Genomic DNA, 14,892 nt, shown 5'->3' with positions numbered 1-14,892 from the left:
TGAGGGTACCAACAGTTTGTGAGTGCTCTCCTGATATGTTTTGACTCCTTTTCTCTACCTTCAACGCTTGTTGGTATTAGTTTAGCCCTATGCTGGAGGGTTCTGATAACTCCTAGTTTGTGTTGTAAAGGGTGGTTAGAATCGAAAAGTAAGTATTGGTCAGTGTGCGTAGCCTTCCTAAAGACTTCTGTTTTTAGCGCTCTGTCCTATTTTATAATTACTTTACAATCCAAAAAGGCTAGTTGGTTCTCTTTAATGTCCTGAGGACATTAAAAAGGCTACTTTGTTCTCTTTAAACTAGTTAGTTCTCGAAAAAGGAGATATGCCAAAAATGAAACATGTACAAAGTGGAAGGCTAACAGACCAATCACTGATGATGGAAATGAGGATAACATGGTCGCACGTGGCATGATGCATGAATGGAGTGATACGAGGCAGGCCTGAAACAGCTGTTGGGCATGTCAGTGTAATTAAGAAAAATGGACGCAACCATTCCGATCTAATTCGGATTATTGGTAGAGAAAAAAAGTGCACAAAACAACCAACACTTTTTCTATACCTCTCTGATGAGCGATGGACTGTCCATGCAAAATGCATGAGAAGTTTGAATTATTTATTGCGCTTTTTATTTCCTCCCACATATTGAGATGTGAGGTTAAAAAAACTTGAACTGATGATAGTTCAGGTCTTGTTTACACAAAACCGTTGTCCCACACTTCGAGCTTTATAAACTGGACTCTGACTCTTCTAAAACATGATGAGAATGTCATCAAGTAACATGTTTGCACTTGTCATTTTCATTAAAAAGAGGGGAGGGAGGGAATTGAGCATCGGCCAGAAGACAGACAAGCCAAATGAAAAAAATGTCAACGCAATCTCTTAACTTCATCAAAACAAAAAATCCCAATCTGATAATGAAGCCTCAGCCGGCATAGGACATTCAAAGGTTTGTTGTAACGACGAGCTTCAGTCAGACTTTTACATTTCGATCGTTTTGAATTGACAGTGGTATACAAGGCCCTCAAGACAAAATATTCCTTGACAATCTGCAGGCCATGATAAATTTGAATCCGTTCAACCTGGCAACAAACCCTGCTGCTGCACCTTGGGCATACATTTTTAATCTCTCCCTGGTTTCTCATGATACTCCCCATGTGGGGAAAGTTGCCTTTGTTCTTCGCCGTCATTTCAGGGCCGACCAGTTGCTCAACCCAAAGAGAGTAGAGCAGAATAGAGCAGAGTGGAAAAGATCTAAAATAGCAAAGTCCGTTGCAGTCAGTGACGTGCAGTCAGGGAAGACAGGTGAGGCTGTGCCTCACCTGTCATTATGGAAATATCAAATGAAAAAATAAATTAAACAGTTATATTTATTTAATGATTTGTACTTTAAAGTTCTTTTCCATTTAACTTCACCATTTTTGGATTTTTTTTTCAAAGTCGCTGAATTTTTATAACCTTTATATCTTTTATATTTTAAATCCTTTATAACAACAGGTCATAACCTCAAAACAACCAGAGAGCACTCACGATCTGAGTGTGCTAAAAAAACAGCATAGACGTAGAAATTGTCTGAACAGAAAAAAACTGAATGCAATACTGCATGCCAAACCAGCAACACCACACAAGTTTAAAAGAAAGGCAAAACATGTGTCATTATATACCTCGTTCCAAAGGCCCCTTGGTTCCCCGTGGGGGAGTCGAGGCTTTCTCCTGACTTGGGCGGTCTGTCGCGATTCATGTGTTGCAGAATGGAGTTCAACTCTGTGATAACGATGTTCTTGCTCTCTGGGGTAGATGGAGGGCTATTAAGCTCAGGAGGTTGATCACCCCACAATTTTGATGTCCTTTGAGTGGGTGTCCGAGGGGGATCAGAGGATGAAGTATGAGCAGGAGGAGCCAGAGGTGAGGATCCATAAGATTCCGGTGTTTCTTCAATTAGAGCATCATGGTAAAGTGAGGTTCTGTTGATGATTGATTTTCCTTTGGGTTTGGGTGGTACAGGGGGTCTATCCATGTGGAAGGAATGCCCATCTGCAGTAGCATAAAGGCTCTCCAGAGTGGTGTCACAGAAGCCTCCCTCTGACGAAAGGGTGGAGATACTCGAGACGGTGCTCGTGGTGTCCATGTGCTGAGGATCCCCACTGCTGCGGCTGTCGACCTCTTCAATCCCAGAGTCACCGATCCCTGACTCCAGGTCTGGCGGAGGAGGAGGATATGAAGGGGGAACACTGTTTGTCACCCGTTTATGTTGGTCAGTGACAAGTGGAGTGGCATGGGCATTGTATGGGGGTAGTAGAGGCCCCCCATTCCTTCTCTGTTGCTGAATCATCTGTGCAATGGCACTAGCCTGGCCATAAGGGATGTCAATGCTGTTTGCAAACTCTAGAGGGGGTGGGAGAGGCTCTGTGAAGTCAAAATCCTCATCGACGTCAACTGACGCAAGAGGAGGAGGTGGGATACGGAAGGGGAGCTTCACAGGTTCATCCAAAGATTCCCCTAATGGAATGCTCCGTCTTCGTGTTGAAGAGGGCTGGGAATTAATTGACAATGTTGTCCCACCTCGGGGATCAGGTTGATTGGGATCTTTCAGCTCAGAGGGTCTGTTGCTATCCTGACCTTCCAAATCTTGGTTATTTAACTTGTTGCTTGCCTCTATACTGGTGTGAACCATTAACAGCCCCGCTGACTTAGGCGTGTCAGCCACATCTGCTGGTGCACTTGTCCTCTGCTCAAGTGCCTGATGCTGTCGTTCTTCCCGGCCTGGGTCAGACTCGTATTTCTGCTCAGTCATCTGCCTCCGCAAGCCACCCCGCCCTGGGCGTCCCATGGTTGAAGAAGAGATTGCAGCAAAACGTGTCTCAATCCCAGACCGTAACTTGGTATCAATAAAGAGTGGCTGGTTGAGATCTGGCTTGTGGCTTGGGTGCAGTAGAAGGGACGGAGCTTCATGTTTGGGAGTTTGCGGAACCTGAGGAGGGTTTTGATGATGATTTTGTTGCTCCTTCATTGCTCGGTCACGAGCCGCGAGTGCTAACGCAAGAGGAGAATTAGGGTCCAGAGGTTTACTAGTGACAGGGTGAAGGTAGGTGCCATTGGCCTGGTAGTAGCTCTTTGGGGGTGTGGCTGGGAGACTAACAGGGCTATCCAAGTTGGAACACTGTCCTGTTTTAGTGTTTAGGGGTTCCCGAACAACGATGGGCTCTGGAGTGTTGAAATCTGTCATGTTTCCACTGCCGGCCCGTACAGGAGGTCCCAGGTTGACCGGTGGAGCCATCATTCTTCTAAGTCGCTCGTCACAACCAAACATACCTTCATCGATGGACTTTGACTGCCGAAGGCGAGGGGTTGGCATAGGACCGATCGAGTCATCAGCCCCAATATCTATTGACTGGAAGGCTACAGAGTGTTTTTTCGCCTCTAGTCTTTTCTCACGGTCCCGTACTGCCCCAGCAATAGCTGCCGCAAATGGGTTACCAAGAGACATTGGGTCTTCAGGGCGCAGACCACCACTTCCACCAACAATTGGCATTAAAGATGGGTGTTCTGGAGTGGTGGCCTCAATCTCCATACTGCTACCCTGACTGCTTTTGCCACTGCTGCTGGTGGATGGCTCCTTGACAATGATGGTAGGAATGGGGATGGAAGAGCATGTTCGCTCAACTGGTGTAGTCGGCATGGAAACTGGGCCCGAAGGGCTTGCTGGCATATGACATGTTTTTTCTGGACTGTCCTCGACATTTGACTGTTTTACTAGCATGCCCTTTCTTCGGGCTGGTTTTGCTGGCACATACAAGTTTTTATTGCTGACCTCAGAGTAAGGGTTTTCGGGCACAGCCGCGCGCCCTCTGGTGCGTGGGCTCTCAAAATGCTCTGAACTCTGTCTGTGATAGCCCCTCCTCAATGTACCAATATCTGTGGTTCTACTGATAGTCGTCACTGCATTAGATGAGTTCTGGGTGAAGCTGGGTCTTGTGGTACTGTAACTCTTGGGCGTTGAGCCAGCTGGTGAGTTGTAGGCTGGTGGCGACGGGGGTGAAATTGCTGGGGGAGGAGGGATATCCTCGGAAGTATCTGGCATTGAGAGGCTGCGGGAGAATTTAAGAAGAGGAGGTGTAAGGTAGCCCTGTTTTTCCTCCTCTGTTGTACCTTGAAGACATTGATCAGAAAGAAAGTAGAAAATAGAGATTTAGATTATGGTGACAACATAAAATAAATAAATAAATAAATAAATAAATAAATAAATAAATAAATACATGGCTACAAAATTTAGGTTTCAAATGATGAATTAACACAGAGTCTAAATGTGGGTTCTTAATTTAAATTTTACATACTAAATAGGTTGTCCGTTAAGGAATGTGCAGAGAGAGTATTAAAAAAATCCTGATTCTGCTGGCTGAAAGGTGGTTTTCTGATAATAAATGAAAAGGAATTAAGCCACACAGGTCTTGACAAAATCCAATATGGCATCATTTTTAGTAGACATCCCCATGAAAGGAAGAGATTCAAAAGCCTCGCCTCATTCCCCCAAATATTTGTAACTCCTCCGACATCACTCCACTCTGTAGAGATGAGAAGATAAAATGAGACGCCATATGCTAGACCAAATACTTCTGTAAACATTGTTGCATGATGTCTTATTAGCAACACGCAACGTCGTGCTTCATGCGTGTCACATCATGGATGCTTTCTGTTCACCTTTATTTTTTTGTAATGTGAACGAGTATATAAAAAAATCGGATGGAATTCATGTGTCATAAAAATATTGGATAAAAAAAATCCAAACTGACCATTTTGCCCCGCAATGTAAACATAGTCTCTCTGATTGTAACAGCTACATGCCAAAATGGCAAATACAGTGATACCTTGGCCTAAGAACTTAATTGGTTCCCAGACAGAGTGTGTAAGGCGAAAAGTGTATGTCCCAAAAATTAATTTCCCATAGGAAACCATTAAAATGAGAATAATCCATTCCCAGGTCCCCATAAAAGATAATTTTCTACTTCCTAGTTTTCTACGCCTTAAAACTACACAAAATATACCTTATTTTATGTGTAATAAATGTGCTCTGGTATTATAATTAAAGAAATAAACTGTACAGTATAATAAAGTTGTTTTATTTACCTTTGTAATGGTTGTTGATGGCTTGATGGAATGGAGTGGCCAGTTTCATCAGCATTAAACACTTGATGAGGAACGTAACCTTCTTCTTTCACTATCTTGAGGAATGATCCCTTGTAGGTGCTTTCTCTGTCATAATTGTATCTAGTTCCTCATCAATTGTGTTCTGTTTATCTGGGTTGATAGCTTTTTGCGTCAGGTGGACAGATGGCTTGTGCGGACGGTTTTTGGAGCCTGATTGATGGGATATGTTAACATTGCAGTCTCCACTCTGCCTTTGAACTATCAAAGTTGAAACTCTCACTGTTGTCTGCCTGTCTCTTTTATGTTTAAACCACCCCCCTCACTGCTGCATTCTTGACCAATTACGTGGCTTTAACCGAAGACTGGGGGCGGGGAATAGAGGACAAAAACAGTCTGTTGCCATTTCATTGTTAGAATAACGGGCTCGTTCGCGGACGACACATCACTCATTGAGGCAGCTCCGTGTATAAAAAAAGTTCGTATGCCAAGGTAAAGTCCCTATGCCAAGGTAAAAATTTCAGAAATGTAACGTTCGTAAACCGAAACGTTCGTAAACCGAGGTATCACTGTACATGTAATATTCTGCACCTCACCCTATATTTCGTGGTCTGCTTTGGGGGGTTTAATTCAGGTAAGAGTAAATCATTGCAAACAATTTTACCTTACAAAAAACAAAACAACAATTTGAAAACAAATGATCCAAATGTCACAATGAAAGTTGAATGAAAATTGATTCACTATCCAGCAATGTAACATATACGGAAGTTCAGCGTACAACTGTTGTGTACAACCAAAAATAGTGACAAATGGTGACAAAATTGATATAAGCTGGCGTGGCTTCAAGTTTGCATGACATGCTGTTTTGAAGTGTCACATTTAGAAAACTTGTCGTGATGTAGCTGACCAAAGAAAGTTGTGACAGAAAACAGCCTTCAAATTTGCTGCTATGATAATATTGTGAATCCTTGAATAATTATTAATACACTGCATCTCTTCATTACAGTGGTGAAATACTGGTCATGATCGTTCATTTTAAAAACGTCCACTCTTATCAATGAAGACTTAATTTAACTAACTTTACCACAGTAATTTATCCATAATTAGCTTTAATATCACTTTAGACAAAAGAGCAAGTCATCTGTGAATTACCTGATTCACTGCCATTACCGAATTTATTTGTGAATTGACGTGGAGTGACATTTCCGAATTAGTTTGGCCCTTGCTTCTTCTTACGGGGGTGCGGATCAAGCTCCAGTCAGACCTCTGGCAATGTTTTCCCCTCCCACGAGAGGGCAGGGTATAGCCTTTCCCACTTCCAATGCAGATAACTCTAGAGTCAAGTGAGAAATAAACCTAAATAAAATTATTTTTCTGATGAGAGAATAGAGTCTACGGTTTATTAAGATGCATTGAATGTTTACTGTATGTTGTCCTAAAACTCAATATTCTTTGGGTCCTGCAATTTGAGTGAAAATGACTAAAACCCTGGCAATGGAGAGGACACATATTTGCACAGTGTCTGGCAGTGAATTATATAAAAAATTCCCAGTTAGCATCCTTACAGAGTACACACACACACTTCAGAGTTGTCATACCTATGGACTTTTGCTTCCGAAGCATGCCCTTCTCTGGTAATCCCAGAAAGGCCCCTGGCACAGTGGGTGGCACCACTGCTACTCCCTGGCGGTCATGGTACATGGACTGCAAACGTTAACATCCCCAAAAAGAGAAAATAAGCATTTTGAAATTCAAAACACACTGTCATCTTGATTGGCCATGTACACAAACACACCACGAACCCAAAGAGAGGTGAAAATACCAAAAACAGCAATGAAGAATATGATGGTTGAGAATGGAATGCAGTGTGTACAACCAAGTTTTGCCTTTATTAAACATTGTAGGGCAGCTTTCATAATTTGACTGAGAGTTGCTGGAGCATCCTCGTTGAAAGTTAAATTATATGTCAATTCAGACCACATTCATCTGCAGATTGTCTTGGAGATTTGGTTGCATGGAATAATCAGTGACGACTTGGCATTGGGCCTGGAAGGAAATGGAAGGTATGAAAAGCAACTAAAAAGCAGGTTTTGATAAAGAACAATGACAGTTGGGGCAGGTTGCTGGGCAGTGAGTAAGGGATCTCATGCCTAAGTCCGAGGCGGATCATAGCCATTTCAACCCAACTCTCTGACTTGCCTCATTGTAAACCCACTGACAGTGAATGTATTCTCAAATATTGTAAGTTTATTTTCACGGTTTTCTGCTTTTCTATTACATTCTAAAAATGGTAAACTAAATAGACAAAGCAATCGCCTGGTGAGTGGTTTCGGGTTTCTTGAAGTCAGGTGGCAGAGGCACGACACACCACACATATTATATTAGATATCCAAACAACATTTGAGCCACAGATCCTCACATGACGGCCTGCTTGGAGCCTAACCCAGCCTTCTTTGGGCCAAAGGCAAGGTACACCCTGACCTAGGTTCCAGCTAATCACAGGTGTGAATGATTTTATCACACATTGACCAACAACCATTCATACTCACAATCACATCAAGGGACAATTTAGAGTCGTTCTTTAACCTGCCCTGCATGTTAAAGGAATGTAGGAGGAAACCAGAGTACTCACAGAAAACCTATAAAAACCTGGGGAGCACACACAATGCACACATGAAGGCCATAGCTGGGATCTAACTAACCCAGGACCTCTATAATGTCTGGCGGTTGTGCTAACCAGTCGCTCAGCATACTGCCTTCTGTCCATCTCTCCACCCACGCTCCAGACCCTTTGTCCGTCTGTCTGTCTGTTTTTCAAAGTCTCTAGATTTGAGTCTTTCCGACTCCAATCATCTCCAGAATGTTTGGTACCTTGTCACCGGCTTTGTTTAGTCAGAAATGTTTCATTTTCTCTTCCATGATCATTACTGTTATTTTTTTGGATGCCGTTATCTACAGGACATAAAAGCAAGTGTCCACAATTCCAGCAAACTCACTGCAACAAGAATCACTTGCATGTCACCGTTTGGGAAAGAAAATAGCGCAGACACACTCTGTCGTATAGAGAGAGAGTTGCTTCAGTGCCATTCATTCATTCATTCATTTTCCTGACTGCTCTATCCTCACGAGAGTCACAGGGGGTGCTGGAGCCTATTCCAGCAGTCTTCGGGCACGAGGACAGGGACACCTTGAAATGGTCGCCATCCAATCGCAGGACACACAGACAAGAAAACATTCACACTCACACACACCTAGGGACAATTTCGAGTGCTCAATCAGCCTGCCATGTATGTTTTTGGAACATGGGAGGAAACCGGAGGACCCGGAGAAAACCCAAGCGGGCCCAAGGGGAACATACAAACTCCACGCAGGGAGGCCGGAGCGGGATTTTAACTTACGACATTTTCAGGAATATTGGAGCAAACTGAAAGAATAGACAAAAACAACCTGGCTCCAACCAGTAGTCGTGCTAAAGTAGAGACTGAGCCAGTCATTCCCTGGGATCAACAATCTATACAATACAATACGATACAATACAATACAATGCAATACAATACAATACATATTGATTTATTTCGCGCTTTAACAACAGCTGAAGCCGTAACAAAGAGCTTAACATGGACAGCTATCACATACAGGAAATAAAGCAGTGACAAAGATAGTAGAAAGCACCAGGGAGTAAAACCAAGATCAAGTCGGAATCATGCCTAGTCAAATCCCAAAGAGTTCCTTCCTCCCTCCACCTCTGTGTGCCCCACACTGCCCGTCTCAGCACGATGGGTGACAGAGCTTTCAGCTGCTCTGCCCCCAAACTCTGGAACTGACTTCCTCCCAATATTCGTAACATCGATTCTCTTCCCCCCTTCAAGTCCCAGCTCAAAACCCACCTATTTAAAATAGCATTTTCTGTGTAGCTCTCTCTCTTGTTTCTATTTATAATAGTATTTTATTTATTGCATTCTATTTGTGATTGTATTTTATTTATTATAGCACTTATGCTTGTCTGTGACTGTAAAGTGTCCTTGAGAGCTTTGAAAGGCGCTTAAAATGTAATGATGATTATTATTATTATTACACTCCCACAAGGTCTTCAATCACGGACCGTAACCCAAATCCAGAGCTAAAGAACCTCCTGCAATGGCTCAGTAACATGAATACATTGTTTTGTAGATTACTTACAAATGTGCAGTGTTTTTGTAGTTGATGAAGAAAAAGCACATAGGAAATGTACAGGCCACTCCCATGCATTGTTTTTATTCTCACAGGACATGATTAACCAATTAAACTGTCTTTCAGAGCATGTTTGAAAATAGAGCAAACGGGTGCATGCGAGGCAGGCAAGCAGTTTAGAAAAAAAAAAAACGAATGAAGCATGCTCAAATGTCCCCATTATGGGACGAATAAAGGTATTCTGATTCTGATTCTCAGGATAAAGGGATAAGTCATGCTTGAAACAATAAAAAGCAAAGGAAAAAAGGAGATTTGATCCGTTTGTCCAGATTTTATACAGTATACCCAATTATTTTTTTAAGGAATTAATCAAGAAACACAAACTGCTGAATTCTCACATTAAAATGAATGGCAATAGAATTAATCTGTCCAGCTCCAGAACCAAGTCGCCTTGTGACCTACCCAAACCTCATAAATACATTTGTCTGGAAATGTACACGTTATGATTGGAAAAAAAACAGATGAGTTTAGTTGCGTATCTTACATTTAGTTCAGTGGGTGTAATCAAGCAGCGACTGGATGGGCGTGGCTTGATTGTTGCGATCTTCATATCAACTGCCGATGTCTTAAGGGAATGTGTCATCTCTTCAACTTTATCTGCAAATAACAAAAGTAATTCCCAATTTCATCAAAAAAGAAGAAAAACTATCCACCCGTGTTTTGGTGTGCAAAGCTTCAATCAGGATCTCATCTCATGAGCCAAATGCAAGCGAATGATTCACAAGATCCTCCCCTGCACGTTTTTGTTGCGGATGAAGACAAGACAAGGCGAGCAAGTAGGCTGTGATGGAATGTCTTGACTGTGTCAAGCCTTGGAAGCCGTGCAAATTCTTTCAAAGCAGCCGACTCAATGGCATCATACCAAATGAGCCATTAACTCACAAGTATGTTGCCCCATTGAGGGACGAATAAAGGTTTTCTGATTCTGATTCTGTTATCTGTCTGGTCCCGCTTTCTCTGTTGTTTGTTGAACCTCCAAAGAGATCAACGGCACACTTGGCTGGACTGAAGTGATGAGACCATTTTGTGTTTTCCTCTGAGAAGATACCGGCTATCCCTGATCTAGCCTCACATCACCTCCCGCGACTCTTTCTCACGAAAAACCTTCCATGCATTATGGAGTGTGATTACTTTGAGTGACTCGGAAAACAATCCTCTTCTTCTGCGTATCTACACACAGGGAAGAAGAATAGGGGCAAGGGGACGAAAGGGGAGGAAAGGAGCATCAATGACCTTAGCTCCTTTATGAACCTCTATCCCTTACACACACACACACACACACACACACACACACACACACACACACACACACACACACACACACACACACACACACACACACACACACACACACACACACACACACACACATGCACACACACCCGCACATGCAAAAAAAAAAACACACACACGCACACGCACATGCGCTCACACACACGCACATACACACTCACACACACAGATACACACACACATCAAGATAAACATATCTTTTCTCTGCCTTCCAATTGTATTGTAGCTATATGAGATCACAAAACACCATTGCCCTGGAAACCTATCTCTGACTGAAACATTTCTTCTTTCTTTCTTGGAATGTACTTACACATACACAAACATAAGCTTGCAGTGACACAGGGAGGTGTGGAAATGGTGGATACACAAAGAAAAATAAATAATAGCATTTTCTTGAGGTTCGACCTCATTAACAAACTTTAACTTGCCCAAACAGTGTTTTTGTTGACATGCAAACACAATCACAAACACATTTACATTACTCTGCATATCATGTTTTCGACAGATTCCCGATGTTTGCAGTATAAAAGAAAACTGTGTCAAATATTTAATAAACATTTTGTGATCGGCTGTGATTTAAAAGCATCGCTACCGTGCCATATCGACTTCAAACGAAAAGGTTCAAAAGAACAAAAAATCAATACATTGTGGAACAGGAAGTGCATAGAAATGGCAGAGTAACTAACTCACATTTTCACGTTACAACATCAACTCATGCATTGGTTGACAACAGTAAAAAAATATGATGACATTGAGTGACTGTACTTGGGTTAGCTTCAGTAAAAGTCACTCACAAAAAATATGTGAGTCTTTGCTAATCATAGAAAGGTTGAGAAAATGAAGTAAATATCAAGTACATCTATTTTTGCATGCCTGTAACTTACCACCTCTCTTTTTCCTTAGAGTTGCTTGGGGTGAAAGAAAATGTTGAGTGTTGCGAGTACAAGGTAGACCCCAAGGTAGACCCCTTTGGAACATATAGTTGACCAATTTGCTTCTCATCATTTAAAGTGTTGAGATGCTCCACCAGTAAACCGTGACCAGGCTGTCTATGATACATTCATATACAGTGATACCTTGGCTTACAAACTTAATTGATTCCCAGACAGAGTGTGTAAGGCGAAAAGTGTGTATCCCAAAAATTAATTTCCCATAGGAAACCATTATAATGAGAATAATCCGTTTCCAGGTCCCCATAAAACATAATTTTCTACTTTCTAATTTTCTAAGCCTTATAACTACACAAAATATACCTTAGTTTATGTATAATAAATGTGCTATGGTATTATAATTAAAGAAATAAACCGTACTTTATAATAAAGTCGTTTTATTTACCTTTGTGATGGTTGTTGTAACTGGCGGGTATCTGGTTATTGGTTGCCACGACAACAAAAATATAATTTATATATACTTGTTGTTCTGTAAAAGTGTTTAATGTCGATATGTGAAACGTTATATGTGTGTTTTTGTAAAAAAATCGTCTTTGATACTTTATTTATAATGTTTGTCATTGTCACTTCCGCTTCCGTGTCAGGTGTTGTAGATATAGGCGAGTACGGCGAGACAGACGGAACGAAAGTCTCGAGAGAGACCGCTAGATAGAGAACGAGTCTCAAGAGAGAGACTCAAGCCTCGAGAGGGAGACACAAGCAGAGTAGCGAAAGTCTCGAGAGAGAGACAAGCAGAGCAACGAAAGTTTCAAGTCTACGTCGTTTATCTACTTTCGGTTAATAAGGTGGACACGGTACGTTATTAATTTCCTTATTGACTGAATGTTTTGTCGAACTTATTGTAATGTTGTTGTTTCAATGTTCTTTATAGTTTTCACGGTGTTCACGGTGTTCAAGTGTTTCACAATAAACTTTGTGACATCAGTACGAAGCGTCATCCTTGACCGGGGTAGATACAGTGAAAACGTGTTCACAATAGTGAAAACGTGTTCACAACAGTGAAAATGTGTTCACAACAGTGAAAACGTGCTCACACAAGTGAAACGTCCTCATCCATCCTGGAGCCTCCGGCGCGCAGGTGCTTCCCTCCCCAAAGGCAAGTTATCGGCTTCGGCGCCCTCGTGTAGCAAGGTACAAGCTACATCGAGCGTCGTCGCACTCAATCACGTGTATCGGAGCTAGGCACGAGCTACTTGGGACATCGTCGCACTCAAACCGCAGCAAGCTACAGGCCTCAGCGTGCATCGTCGCAGTCAGCCTTCATAAGAGAGAGTAAGGTTGCAACGTGCGACGTTGCTTCAAGCTACAGGCCTCAGCGTGCATCGTCGCGATCAGCCTTCATAAGAGAGAGAAAGGTTGCAACGCGCGACGTTGCTTCAAGCGACAGGCCTCAGGGTGCATAGTCGCGATCAACCTTCATAAGAGAGAGAAAGGTTGCAACGCGCGACGTTGCCTCTCATCCTGCAGCAGCTCGAGGTTTGATGGACGTTTCCAGTAGCTCACAAAGTGGACGGATAGAACATACACACGTTTTCACTGTATCTACCCCGGTCAAGGATGACGCTTCGTACTGATGTCACAACGTTTAATAAGTTCGACAAAACATTCAGTCAATAAGGAAATTAATAACATACCGTGTGCACCATATTAACCGAAAGTAGATAAACGACGTAGACTTGAAACTTTCGTTGCTCTGCTTGTCTCTCTCTCGAGACTTTCGTTACTCTGCTTGTGTCTCCCTCTCGAGACTTTCGTTACTCTGCTTGAGTCTCTCTCTTGAGACTCGTTCTCTATCTAGCGGTCGCTCTCCTTGTGTCTCTCTCTCTCGAGACTTTCGTTCCGTCTGTCTCGCCGTACTCGCTTTTATCTACAACACCTGACACGGAAGCGGAAGTGACAATGATAAACATTATAAATAAAGTATCAAAGACGATTTTTTTAGAAAAACACACATATAACGTTTCACATATAGACATTAAACACTTTTACAGAACAACAAGTATATATAAATTATATTTTTGTTGTCGTGGCAACCAAAAACCAGATACCCGCCAGTTACAGTTGTTGATGGCTTGATTGAATGGATAACTTTTTGCATAAAGTGTCTAAAGGAGCTCTGGGTTGTACATCTTCATTTCAAATTGAACTGATGGCTAGTGCGGGTTATTTGTGGAGCCTGATTGATGGGAATTTTAACCTTGCAGTCTACAATCTCAAAGTTGAAACGAGTCCAAATAATAATAATCCATCCATCCATCTTCTGCCGCTTATCCGGGGTCGGGTCGCGGGGGCAGCAGCTTCAGTAGGGAAGCCCAGACTTCCCTCTCCCCAGCCACTTCTTCCAGCTCGTCCTGGCGGATCCCGAGGCGTTCCCATGCCAGCTGGGAGACATAGTCTCTCCAGCGTGTTCTGGGTCGTCCCCGTGGTCTCCTGCCAGTGGGGCATGCCCGGAACACGTCACGAGGGAGACGTCCCGGGGGCATCCTAATCAGATGCCCGAGCCACCTCATCTGGCTCCTCTCGATGTGGAGGAGAAGCGGCTCGACTTTGAGGCCATCCCGGATGACCGAGCTTCTCACCTTATCTCTAAGGGAGAGCCCGGACACCCGACGGAGAAAGCTCATTTCGGCCGCTTGCATCCGGGATCTCGTTCTTTCGGACACAACCCATAGCTCGTGACCATAGATGAGGGTTGGGACGTAGATCGACCGGTAGATTGAGAGCTTTGCTTTTTGGCTCAGCTCCTTCTTCACCACGACAGATCGGTACAAAGTCCGCATCGCGGCAGATGCCGCACCGATCCGCCTGTCGACCTCTCGATCCCTTTCACCCTCACTCGTGAACAAGACACCCAGATACTTAAACTCCTCCACTTGAGGCAAAATCTCCTCCCCGACCCGGAGAGGGCACTCCACCCTTTTCCGACTGAGAACCATTGTCTCAGATTTGGAGGTGCTGATTCTCATCCCAGCCGCTTCACATTCGGCTGCGAAACGCCCCAGCGAGAGTTGGAGAGCTCCACTTGAAGGCCCCAACAGTACAACATCATCTGCAAAAAGCAGAGATGCTATACTGAGGCTACCAAAACGGAAACCTTCAACGCTTCGGCTGCGCCTAGAAATTCTGTCCATAAAGGTTATGAACAGAATCGGTGACAAAGGGCGGCCTTGGCGGAGCCCAACCCTCACTGGAAACGATTCCGACTTACTGCCGGCAATGCGAACCAGACTCTGACATCGGTCATATAGGGACCGAACGGCCCGTATCAGCCGCTCCTGTA

At 43.2% G+C, this 14,892-nt stretch overlaps 1 protein-coding gene across 1 annotated transcript in view; it reads right to left on the bottom strand.

Moving 5' to 3' along the window:
* LOC148900227 (SH3 and multiple ankyrin repeat domains protein 2-like) overlaps positions 1-14,892 on the bottom strand; it is a 281,991-nt gene that overhangs the window by 50,320 nt on the left and 216,779 nt on the right. The window contains exons 13-16 of the mRNA XM_088993047.1: positions 11,547-11,570; positions 9,854-9,966; positions 6,738-6,843; positions 1,662-4,146 (exon numbers count right to left, since the gene is read on the bottom strand). Of these exons, the coding sequence (XP_088849173.1) occupies positions 1,662-4,146; positions 6,738-6,843; positions 9,854-9,966; positions 11,547-11,570 (2,728 nt within the window). The remainder of the gene's footprint in view (positions 1-1,661; positions 4,147-6,737; positions 6,844-9,853; positions 9,967-11,546; positions 11,571-14,892) is intronic.

Source organism: Hippocampus bargibanti, linkage group LG03 (assembly GCF_051943395.1).
Source record: "Hippocampus bargibanti isolate YZ-2025 linkage group LG03, ASM5194339v1, whole genome shotgun sequence".
NCBI lineage: Eukaryota > Metazoa > Chordata > Actinopteri > Syngnathiformes > Syngnathidae > Hippocampus > Hippocampus bargibanti.
Note: the sequence above shows the minus strand (reverse complement) of the source record. Positions and strands in the feature narration are given on the sequence as shown.